This window comes from Taudactylus pleione, unplaced genomic scaffold (genome assembly GCF_031769625.1).
Source record: "Taudactylus pleione unplaced genomic scaffold, aTauple2 ptg000114l, whole genome shotgun sequence".
NCBI classification, from domain to species: domain Eukaryota; kingdom Metazoa; phylum Chordata; class Amphibia; order Anura; family Myobatrachidae; genus Taudactylus; species Taudactylus pleione.
Genome location: NW_028284516.1, coordinates 6,155,157 through 6,167,470, shown reverse-complemented (window position 1 = coordinate 6,167,470; position 12,314 = coordinate 6,155,157). Strand labels below are relative to the sequence as shown.

At 44.9% G+C, this 12,314-nt stretch overlaps 1 protein-coding gene across 2 annotated transcripts in view; it reads left to right on the top strand.

Moving 5' to 3' along the window:
- Positions 1-12,314, top strand: part of DECR1 (2,4-dienoyl-CoA reductase 1) — a 77,805-nt gene that overhangs the window by 17,950 nt on the left and 47,541 nt on the right. For both annotated transcript variants that reach the window (XM_088471517.1, XM_088471518.1), the window contains exons 2-3: positions 4,695-4,900; positions 5,902-5,959. In XM_088471517.1, the coding sequence (XP_088327643.1) occupies positions 4,695-4,900; positions 5,902-5,959 (264 nt within the window). The remainder of the gene's footprint in view (positions 1-4,694; positions 4,901-5,901; positions 5,960-12,314) is intronic.

The following is a 12,314-nucleotide window of genomic DNA, read 5'->3' as shown; positions in this document are numbered from 1 at the left end:
ATTCAGAGTTTTACACAAACCCATTGCATACCTACCACCTGTCCCGCGTTCAGCAGCGGGTAAGCAGAAGGAGAAAAGATGCCGTGCGCATGGTCACCAGTGTAGGGAGAGCCAGTGGGCTGCCCAACATCTCTGAGAGTGCTGGGCACGCCCCCACAGTGATGCAAACAGGGAATTGCTGTGAGGCTCTGCCCCATTTTCCTGAGGCCCCGCCCCTTCAACAAGGCCCCACCCCTTTTTCCAATATGTTTCTCTTCACTCCTGGTTACAAATGTGCCTCAATAATTTTAAATTAATAGGGTTCCGAAAAAGCATTTTTTGGGGGGGAACTTAAAAGGTGTTACTGTACGCCACCCTGAGATGGCGTACAGCATCCGATACAGTAGAGGGATCTGAAAAGCCGGGGTCAAGAGAGAGGGTGCATCGGCGGTGGCGGGGATCCTACAACAGGCTGCAGGTCTCAGCGGGGAGAGGACGCTGGCCAAGTCTCCGGTGGATGCAGAAGCTTTGCCGAATAAGTCCCCTGCACAGCAGCAGCAGCGGCGGGGGTCCTACAAAGGGCTGCAAGTCAGATGGGGGTGGCCAAGTATCCAGGGGCGGCTGCAGCAGCTATGCCGAGTAGGTCCCCTGCACAGCATCGGCGGTGGGGGTCCAACAATGTGCTGCAGGTCTGACGGGGGTGGTGGGCGGGCCAAGTATCCGGAGGCGGCTGCAACAGCTTTGCCGAGTAACTCGCCCGCACCGCAGCGGCGGCGGGGGACTTAGTCGGTGCAGCAGGTCTGAGCGGAGGGGGGCACAGTCTCCAGCGGCTGCAGCTTTACAAGCATGGGTGGGAGACGGACACTGGCGGGTTTGGTGGGAGGGCGGGCAGATAGGTGGGGTAAAGGAGGTTCTATTCTCCTTCTGCAGTTCAGTCACTCTTCGCAGCCTGTTTTCAAGCTGCGCATGAAAACTGAAGAGGAGCAGGAGAAAGTCTTTCACTTCCGAAAAACTGACTTCGTAGAAACAGCAGTTTTTCGGGAGTGATAGTTTAGGGCAGGAGGCCTCCTAAACTGTGTTTTGAACTCACAGCAAGTTCAAACCATAATTATGTCAAGTGATAATTATGTTTTGATGAATAGGCCCCTCAATGAGGCCCTGTGTTTCTAGGAATGCAAATGTACTATTACTCAAAATACAGTGAGTTTCATGATGTCTTGAAGGCTCTAAATACATCCATCTCTTGAGTCCAGAACAGTGATGTTGGTGATCTTTCATGCAGTGTGTTATGTTATCCTAATTGAACTCTTTTATCTTTGGCACCTGGAGCTATAGTTTAGGTCAAATCCGTAATATGAATGGAAATATATAATACACATTTATTTAAATGTAGGTTTCCTCTCTGGCAGAAACTAACCCTTAATAGCAGATTATTATCTCTCAATATAATCTTTCAAGTCACAGTTGTCATATGGGAGTATCCAAGAAATAGATTTATTTGGCACAAAAGGATAACCAGAAGGTGGATAAATTGTGCTCCCAGATTTCCAGGTAAGTCCCCCTCACAGAGAATGCCTTGCTAGAGAAATGTAACTTTAAATTGCCCTAATAAGAGTGGGATCCTTGATCTGATACAGGGATCCGAAGGCACAGTCACCTCCAAGAAGGTTATTAGTACATTATTAAAGAGCAGGAAACCAATGTAATTATAACATCCATCTGAATCCACGGAACTCCTACATTAAATGACCTGCTGGCAGTTATCAGTTTAATGTGTTAGGTGATGGTCACTTCTTAATTTAGTATGATCTCCACCATGATTCCATAACCCGTTTTCCGGTTCTTGTTTTGCTTTATGTAGCATATTTGCTCAAATTGTATAAATTAATACAAAATAAGCCTATTATTTTACATTGTTCTTTCTTATGACTTCAAAAATCCTTCATTGCATTCGAATATTGCGGAAATCTACAGTATGCCCATTTATTTAATTAATCAGCTAACTTGGTTTAAACCAGGTGTCATTAGATAAATTCGACAGGTGACCTTTTTAATTTAAACATTTTAGATGACAAACTCCATGTGTCCTTGTTGCAGTATGTAATCTGTGCCTTCATCTGGGATCACTTTTAGCACTAGCTGTGACATTTCGTGTCCTTTTTTCATTTCAATTCCAGCGTTTTCGTACCAAAATCCCGGGATCCCGCCGCTTCTGGGACTGGCCCTCCCTAGCTATGTGAACTCTATTCTCTAGTCACATGTTACTGACTGCCAGCCAGTCTGTAGTCAGGCCATGATTTGTAAGTGAAACATCTTTGGGCCGAATTAAATTCAGTACGATGATGAATAGCCACGGGAGGGAGCTCATGCAGCTATTTATACAACGCGCTCCTTGCCTGGTCGGTAATTGGTTAAGTCAGAGAATGCCGGTTCTCGCGACTTAACCTGGGTGTTAAGGCGCGGTAAACGGCAATCTCTGACTAAAGTGCCGACTGCGCGTCCGGCACTTTTGTCGAATTTCTCCTCGCATCCCCAGCCGGGTGCGAGAAGAAATCCATTAGCCGCCCAAATGGTGTGGTATGTTGAATAGCTTCGGGGGCTCCCTCCTGGTGCTATTCATCATGGCAGTGAATTGAATTCGCCCTTTGTGTAATTTCAGTCCACAAATGTGACCGATGATCCATTTCCTGCGAAGTGGAAAGTTCATTTTGCTCATATTCCATTGACATTATCTGTCCCTTTTGGCTGCATATATCAACCTCGCTTCCTTGACATCCTTCATTCCTTTAGTCTTTGCAGCACTTTCACCTCCTCCCTGTGTACTCACACCTTCTGTATCTACTCTTATCATTCCTCCACCCATCCGCTTACTCTATTAATAAAAAAAAATTGAATTGTGCCGTAAGAACTGCACAGAGGCAGCTATGGCAGGAGTATCCCAAGGGTTATCCTTACCCCTGAAAACAATATCTAATAAACAAAAATGGGAACTCCTACTGTACCTCAGCGCCTCTAACTAGCATGACCAAATAATGTGAACTAAAATTCTGTATATATCTTAATAGATAAGACTGTTCCCATGTATCCACTTGATCTTCTTTTATGTATAGTGATGTAATGATCCAGGTATCGAACACATGTAAAGAACCAAACCTCCAATCTAATGTAGATTGTACTAAAAAGTACATTAAAACATACAATTTACTCTCCCATTTTTATAATCCCATATTGGAATAAATGGAGATACCAGCAATTAAAATGCAAGCTGACAATAGTTTAAGTAAAAAAGTTTCAATACATTTTTTTTAGGAGGGAGTAGAAGCCTTGTATGCAAACAAGGTCTATTTCCCATACAGATGACATAACATGTCCAGCATGGTGCAGGTTGCTTCCTACCAGATTGTGGAGAAAGAGAGGCCTATAATGTCTGAAGAGATGACAAGACTCCCGAGCAAACTCTACTCCCACCAATGGTCCAATCTCCTCCTGGTCAGGATAACAAAAACCTCCTTCCCTTTGTAGCCTCTGTTTCGATAAATGGTTGATCCATTTTCAAGGCTCTGTCTTGTCATGTCTTCAGACATTATAGGCCTCTTTCTCCACAATCTGGTAGGAAGCCATCATCACCAATGCTGGATATGTTGCCTATACTATTCAAGTGATTGCAGGCCCAGAGCAATTCTCACCTATCGCTGGCACTTATGATGTTAATACATTTTGTTTTTGGTATTGCACAACTTTACCTTGACAGATTGAGTTGACACAAAGTGCAGGTTATTTCTCTGAGTTTCCACTACCACATGATGCAGTATTCATGAAAATCCCTTCAGTAGCTTTTGCGCCAACTTGGAACAGACAGACACAATGGTCTCATTGTGACTAGGGGCCTGATTCAGCTTTGGGAATAGAGTAAGATATAGCAAGTAACTGTGAACTTGGACAAACCATGTTGCAATGCAAGGGGTGCAAATACAAAAAAATGTTTGCATGTGGGGTAAATACTGGCTGCTTTTGCATGTAGCCCATAAATACGGCACAGCTTTATTTTTACACTGCATTTTAGATTTCAGTTTGGACACACTCTCTGCCTATGTTAAATCTGCCCCACCTGCAGTGCAGAATGGTTTTACCAAAATGCACAATTACTTGCTATATCTTACTCTATTCCCACAGCTGAATCAGGCCCTAAAACACCTATTTGGGCGAAAAAGACCAAGTCACACGGGACCTGGCACGCCAAGAAGGGCTGTTTGGCACGACGGCAGCAATAGTGTATGAGGACACATCTGTACTTTTTAAAGCCTTGTTTGCATTTTCAAATTAGAAAAAAAACATAACTGGAATTTTGATCTGTAAACTTCAGCAGCCAAGTGGAAAAGTAGACTTCAACAAGTCTGATGACTTCCCGTCCCTATTGTTCTAACCGAAAATATACTGCTTTCTGGCTCATTTTGTTTTCCAATTAGCTGGTTGCAGTTTAAGATCTCAGCCAACAAATCATTTTAAAATGGCAAAAATACAACTGGATGTCGGCAATTAAAAGAAGCGAGAGGTTCTGAATCACATAAATTGAAACACTTGGCACGTAGGGTTTTGTTTAGATGAATTCTGCGACCATGTTATCACTTCATGGTAAAGGAGTTTTGAGTCTCTTATTGTCTGTCGGAACTTTGTATGAGCCCTGCAGTAATTGCTTATTGTTTTTCTGCTGCCAGGTATTCAGCCATGGAACACCAGCATTGTCAAGTGAGAATAAAGAAGCCTCTCAAGCAAAGTTTTACCCAGCATTACAGACTGTGATGCTGCCTCCTGATACATTCAAAGGAAAGGTGGCCTTTATCACTGGAGGTGGCACTGGCCTGGGCAAAGGCATGACAACGGCCCTGTCCAGGCTGGGAGCCGAATGTGTTATATCCAGCAGGTAATAAGCCTTGTGTAGCCAATGTAACTTTTCATGTTAAGCCGGGTACACACTATGGAGTTATCGGGCCGATCAGCTGCATGAGCTATCTTCTTACCGCTACCATCGGTACACACCGATCCCATAATTGCTCTGTTGGATTGGAGTGTTTATCTGATCAGCTGAATTTATCGCATAGTGTGTACCCAGCATTAGTCTATAGGCCCCCATACGCTAGCCGACAGATTGCCGGATCCTGAGACCGGATTGTAAATGCTGATCCGCTGGTCGGAGATGCCGACCGGCGCCAACGATTTATGACAATATGGCAGAGGATTGGTGAAATTATACATGTAAAATTTCACCGATTTGCAAATCGAGGTTATATATTGTTCATGATCAGCAAGTCGGTGAAATCCAACATGTTGGATTTCAGGGATCCTCCAATCCGGCATCTCAGGATCTCAGGATTGTAACAATCCGTCGGTAATGTAGGGAAGCCATTACTCTTAATCTACATTATATTCTTTTCCTTTTTATCAAAATTTGCTCATACAGTGCAATTGATCGGCAAATATATCTGCCAGTGTGTACCAAGCATAAGTGTAAGGTCATTGTAGCTCTGGGATTGTTAAAGGATGATTTATTATGATTAAAAAAAAATTAATTGATATAAAAGCAAAGAATTGGCATAGATCTCTGAATTGACCTGTGATGTAATCATTGTGATATCATTACTCTAATAATCATTTTGGGATGTGTCAATAGGAATACCCCCTATGTAGATTGCAATACCCTCTCTTTAGTTAGCATGGGTAAAAAAAAAATGTATATCTTTAAAAACATATGGAAATACTTGGTCTGAATGGAAAAACTGTAATTGTAATATTCTTAGAATTTTCACTGTCATAATGTCAGATACATTTTATTATTTTTTTCTCCCAGATGAAATAATTTCATCTAGCCCACTAACCTGAAACAAAACCATTTCATCTATTTATCATAGATTTCTATTCTTTCAGGAAACTGGATGTCCTAAAAGAAACTGCAGCAGAGATCACATCGGAAACTGGAAATAAGGTGGTTTTAGATTTCTCTATGAGCTACTTACTGCGGGATTGCTCTGTTGTTCTTGTAGCTTACAGTATTTATAATGCTCTGTACGTCTTATGGTGCGTACACACGGGACGATTAAAATGCTCTATATTAACAATATCGATCATATCGTTATCGTTCATACCGTGCATTTTTTGGTCCCTTCCAACCCACCAACGACCTACGATGCACGGGCACGCATGGACGATAACTATATCGTCCATCGCCCGTGCATGCAGGCCATTCTGGTCGATATCAACCAGGTTACTATAGGCACCCGCGATCGTTCGTCGATATCGATCATCCAGCACACCTGGGAGATCGTTCAGCTATATCGTTATCGCTGACGTTCGTGCCGTGTGTATGCACCATTAGATCTGACTTATGTGGTCTCTTTCTCCTGATGTGTTCTTCCTATTAAGGCAGAAGTCTCTTTGTCCAGTTCCTGCAGGAAGACTGTTGTTTAACTGTTTTTAGCATTGCCTTGATTGATATAACCAAAGAGCGTGTTTAGAATGTATTTTTAATTAGCACATACACCAGGATCCTTGGCATAGCCACACAGTAAAAATTATTACCATTGTCTTTGTATCACCAAATAGTACAACAATATGCTGCAGGCATAGACCTACAGTACAGCACCTTAGGAAGGGGCAACAACTGTTGCTGAAGTAGGAAAAAAGCTGTTGAGACACGATGGGGTAATTGTAGATGGGTGTGCAATATACAGCAACCTCCTCGGGACAGTCTCTGTTGGTGTGTAGTGGGCAGTATTGGTGCCCTGAATTCTTCCAGTCTCATTCATTCACAATTTTAATTTCTCTTACATCCAATCTGGGGGCACTGCTCACCATGGGGGTATAGAGGGCGCTGTGAGGAGTCGACGCATGAAACTACACTTGTTTGTAAGCTAACCCCCTCCCCTCTATATTCTATAAGCCTCCCCGGAGCCAACAGGAATCAGTCTATTTTATATGCCTGTGGAGTAGGCACTAGCTTTAGTATGCTGCAGAAGCAGGTGTGTGAGTTTTATTTTTATGCTGAAGTGCTGTTGTTTTTAGCTTTTGTATTGAGAGTTCTTTATAAGAAGGAGGCAGGTATGAGCGCTATGCATTCAGTTTGCCACACCTGCTCCTGGGTACCTGGCATGGAGGTGCCCTGGTCTTATTTGTTTCTTAAGGATCAGGCACCTCCAGGCAGATGCAGCTGGTCCCAGACCTGTAGCGGAGCCTAGTCCATATGATGGGACTCGTGGCGGGCCTCCACCACAGAACATTCCCCTCTCTCTCACAGTGATTGTCCGGAGGGGAGGGGAGGGCAGTGGGGGATATTACAATGTGGCCCTCTGATCTGTCAGTTTGAGAGGGGTTTTTTATTCCCTAAATTCTGTATTTGCCAGTTAGAATTTGAGCTCTACTGTTTCACGCTCATTGTGTTTGATTGGATTCGGCAGAGGTTTAGTGCCTCTGTTTTTCTTTCATTATGTCTGAATAACTTTCCAAGACCAAAGCTGCTGGGGACTCAGAGGTGTACTACACCTGTTCCCAATGCCACGCTAAATTACCTCAACCCTGTCAGGACCCAGGTGACTGTCGCGCAAGTTGCTCTGCCGGATACGATATGCCTCTTCAGAGAGATGGCGGAACTTGCCTAGCTGGGCATGCTGGTAAAGTCCATTGCAGACCTAGCTCAGAGGTCAAAGTGCATGGAGTCAGCCTGCTCCTTTTTTGTTATTTGTAACCGTATCTACTCCCATGACCCTTCCTTTCCTGCTCCATAGCTTTTCCAAAGTCCTCCAGCAGGGGTCCAGGAACTTTCTTGGGTTCAGGCCCTGCAAAAGAATATGGCTGTAATGGCTGTGTCTGTAGAAAAGCTTTGTGAAGCTACATTAGCTAGCGGACCGTGCAAACATCCGCTGGCTCTGCGGGCATCCTTTCTGGGGAAGACTGATTCAGACTTGTCACTGGTGGAGGACTGTGAGAGAAATATGAGAATAATATGGTCGTATTTTATATAGATTTATTTCAATTTATATGTCTGCTGCCACAGCAACCCCCACAAAGTAGGTCTGGATACCTACAGAAACAGTGGGCTTGATTGTCAGCCGGACTCAGCGGCGTATGTCTACGACTTTTCTACGCACATCTGCGAGCGTCTCCAGATGCTGCAATCGTGCATGATGCGTCTTTAGTCGCCACTATCGGTCGCATTTTAGAAGCTTGCACCAGCCCTAAGCTATGTGAAGATTCTTTTTCTGAATATGGCCTCCAATGTGAGAGATCAAGCGTCTGTGTACGTAAACGCTTCAGCGATACGCCTGCAGCACTCCCATAGGACTGCCATCTCCATGCGTCTGAATAGCCACCTCCCAGTAACGCCCAATACATGTTTAATATGCTTCTGCGTGTGTGTGACTGATATCTCAACGGTATGGACAAAACAAGGACGCATGTATAGTAAAAAAATAAAATAAAACAACTATGTCCAACATCAAGATAGCATGCGACTTGACGATATTCGCAAAATATGTATCCGCATTGCTGTGTAGTGGAAGCTGGTATAAGTCCCTGCCCAGCACGGCTCCACAGTGATGATGCGCTTTCATCTACCCTAAATACTGCTCAGCTACTGAAAGTGAGCCTGCAGCATGTGACCCTGTCTACCAATCACCATTCAGCAGATGAGGGTATCCAAAGGCTCTCTGGTCCTCCACTTAAACTGCACTACTGATTTGCCCGCCTCGCTGAAACCTGACCGCAATTAAATTGGTAGCCATCCACATCCTATTATACTGTGGTATCCGTTCATTTTGCTAAAGTAAGTCCCTCACAGATTATTACAAGTAAAATATGCGCTCTATTGTGTAAGCGCAGTCCCTCGCAGTAAAGTCTATTTTCTTGACCTATGGGGCTAATAAGGCAATGGAAAAATGGATATCACATCTGTATAATGGATTACAGGAACAAACTGCACGATCCGTTCTCAAGACACTGGTGAATCATCTTATAAATGTTGTGACTTACATAGGGTATGCATGATAACTACGGTCCTTGGTCTTTCCCTTACTTCAGCCTTGTCTATAGATGCCAGATGTATTCTTTGGCTCAACTGTTGGGAGGCTGACCTGGACTGTCACTTGAGTCATTGCCGTTTGAAGGTTCAGTGTTGATTGTTTCACAGTTGGATTCCATTTAAGCAAATCTGGTTGCCGGAAGATCCAGAGGAGCCCCATCAGAATCTGTCTGTAGAGGGGCCCGTCTGCTCAATTTATGGAACCAGTAGCTAAAGGCTTCTACAGATAAGGAAGTAGGAGGTTTTATGTGGAAAGAGGCTATGTTTTAGACCTCAATGGTCCTCCCACCCTTTTCTTTGCATCTTCCTTTCAGAAGGACAGGGTCTGGCTTTGCAGGGGGCCTTTCAAAGGTTACTGCATCTAGTTGTTATTGTTCCAGTACCAACAAAAACAAAAAGGCCTGGGCTTTATTAAAATATGTTCCAGGTTCAGAAGCCAGATCTGTCTATTCTGAATCCTTCGGTCTGTGTTTGCTGCATTATGGAGGGACTGGTTTCTGTAAGCTATAGAATTTACTTGCATGTCTCCATATGCCATCACGGCCTGCTCAGGTTTGCAGTAGGGGGAGGGCCATTTTCAGTTCAAAGCACTGCCATTCAGGTTGGCCACTGCACTCCGGGTCTTTACCTAGATCAGGGCATGCTTCCAATCTCTGACTTTTCAGGTTTAGTCATTGGCCCAGTGGTCCAGGTCAAATCCCCTTCTGGGGACTCGATACATCATACTGTCCCCAGCAGCTCATCAGTTCCTACTTTGATGGCTGACCTGAAGTCATCTCTGTCACATTGGGTCTATGGTTTCATGGAATCGGTATGATTTACCACCGGACCCATTGCTGGCGGTTGGAATCCTGACAGCAGCATCCCAGCAGAGGAGGAAATCCCGATCATCCCCAGGTAAGTATATACTAACCTATTTCTACCCCCCTAACCTTTCCCCCAGTGCCTAACCCTAATCCCCCCCTTCCCCCGCCGCCTAAACCGAAGTTCCCCAGGGGGATGCCTAACCCTAAGTCCCCCCCGGAGGTGCCTAACACTAACCCACCCTTCCCCTAGTCTAAACCTAACCTCCTGGAGGGGGGTGCTTAACCCTAAGTCCCCCCCCCCGGGAACCCTAAACCTAACCCTCCCCCCCCCTTCGGCGCTCGGCGGCCGGCGGCCCTTCAATCGGGATGCCGGGCGTCGGGCTCCCGGCATATGTCTAATGACAGGCGTCGGCATATCGATGCATGTCTTTAGACCCTTGCTGGGATATGACAGTCGGGAAGCCGGCTGCCTGGATTAGGTCCGCCGGCTTCCCGACTGCATACCGGTTTCATGGTCTTTGGTCCAGGACCAGGACAGGACTAACAATAGCAATATCTTCGGTGTTCATCCCAGGAGTAGAGAACTGGAAAGCCTGTTACCTCTGCAGACATGCCATTCATGAAGGGGAATGTTCTCTGCATCCCAATGTGTTCAACCAGCTAGGTCAAAGCTAGGGATTGCTGGAAGTGAATGGCTTCTCGTGTAAACCACACAGTGCAGCGGTATGGGGCTCAGGCGTTCTGGTGGATGCTTTAAAAGCACCTTGGCCATTTCGGCTGCTCTATCTCTTCCCAACAATTCCTCTCATTCCCCGGGATCTCAATAAAATCAAGACAGAAAAGACTGTTGTCATCCTGTGGTTCTGGATTGGCCTCGGAGGGCTTGGTATACTGACGTCCACTTATTGGCAGCAGAACCTCTATGGTGACTTCCTGCACACAGATAACTGCTCGGCCAAGGTCCAGTCCTGCACACAAACTTAGGGCCTGATTCAGCAAGGATCGCAACTGCAAATGCAATGGCGATTACGCACGCAGTCTCACTGTGAATATATGCTAATCCTCTGTGATCGCTATGCCGTCGCAGCACAAAATAAGGATGCCCACCGTACCTTACACATCCATAATACCTAACAAGACTGTGAAACCATTGGTAACATCGAGTACTAACGCAGCCACTTGCACAAGCTCTGACCTTACTCAGACATTGTTAACCTCGTCGCTGCATAGGGCATCACAGTGGATAATTTATGCACACCGATGCAACGGCGTTCAAATGCACTGGCACGCCTGTGTTTTGACGACCCACTTCCCCCCCCCCCCCCCGTCACCACCCCCAAGCGGTACTTCCTGTCAATCGCTATGCGATTGGTCTCCGTAGAGACTACGATTGCAGTGGAGAGTTCGTGCACTGCGATGCATGCGCAGAACGCATCAAATGGCTGATTGCGTGCGTAATCGCAGTTGCGATCCTTGCTGACTATGGCCCTTAGTTTGGTTGGCTTTAACAGCATGGCTGTTGAAGCCGTAATTCTCCAGGCTAAGGAATTTTCTGACCGGGTCAACCAGACAATGATCAGGGCCAGAAAACAAGTGTATTCCACAAACTATCATTGAGTTTGGAAGATATTTATTACACGGTGTGAAGAGAAACTATTTCATACTTCAGCATTTAATTTACTTTGTCTTTTGTCCTTTTTGCAGGATAGACTGGACACCGGCTTAAAATTAGCTTATTAGTACAGTTTCGGCTCTAATTATTTTCTTTCAAAGGAAGTTGTCCTCTATTCCCGAGGGCCAGACTTTTCTTCAGGGGTTGTTACATGTTCCCCCTCCTTATGTGCCGCTGGTATCACTGATTTTAATTTTGGTGTTAGCGGCATTGCAAGAAACTTAATTTTGATTCTGTCGAGTTTAAGTATTTGATGTTGAAGATGACTTTCCTATTGGCTATTTATTCTGCAAGATATGTGTCGGAGCTGGCAGCTCTTTCACGTCTGTCTCCATATTTGATATTTCACCAGGATAGGACTGTCCTGAGGCCTACTCGCGTCTTTCCAGCCCAAGGTGTCACCTCATTTTTTCATTTAAATCAGGAAATTGTTATTCATGCTTTGTCTCAGGATTTATCGTCGGGTAAAGGTGATGACTTGTCCTTCCTGGATTTTGTGCGAGCCTTACGGTCTTATGTAGATCACTTGGCTCCCTTGTGAGAATCAATAGTATTTTTGTTTTGTATGAGGCGCACAATAGAGGTTGACCTGCAAAATAGGATTTTTGGTACTCACCGTTAAAATTTGTTTTTCTTGATCCATCTTGGGGAAACTGCATTCTTTCCCGTTGTTGTCTACTACAGGGTATGTGTAATGGGCATGACAATTTTTTTTTAGTGGGCTCTCTTTTAGAGCTTGATAAAGTTTGATTGATTCCTGTTAGCTACGGTAGGGCTTATGGGATGTAGA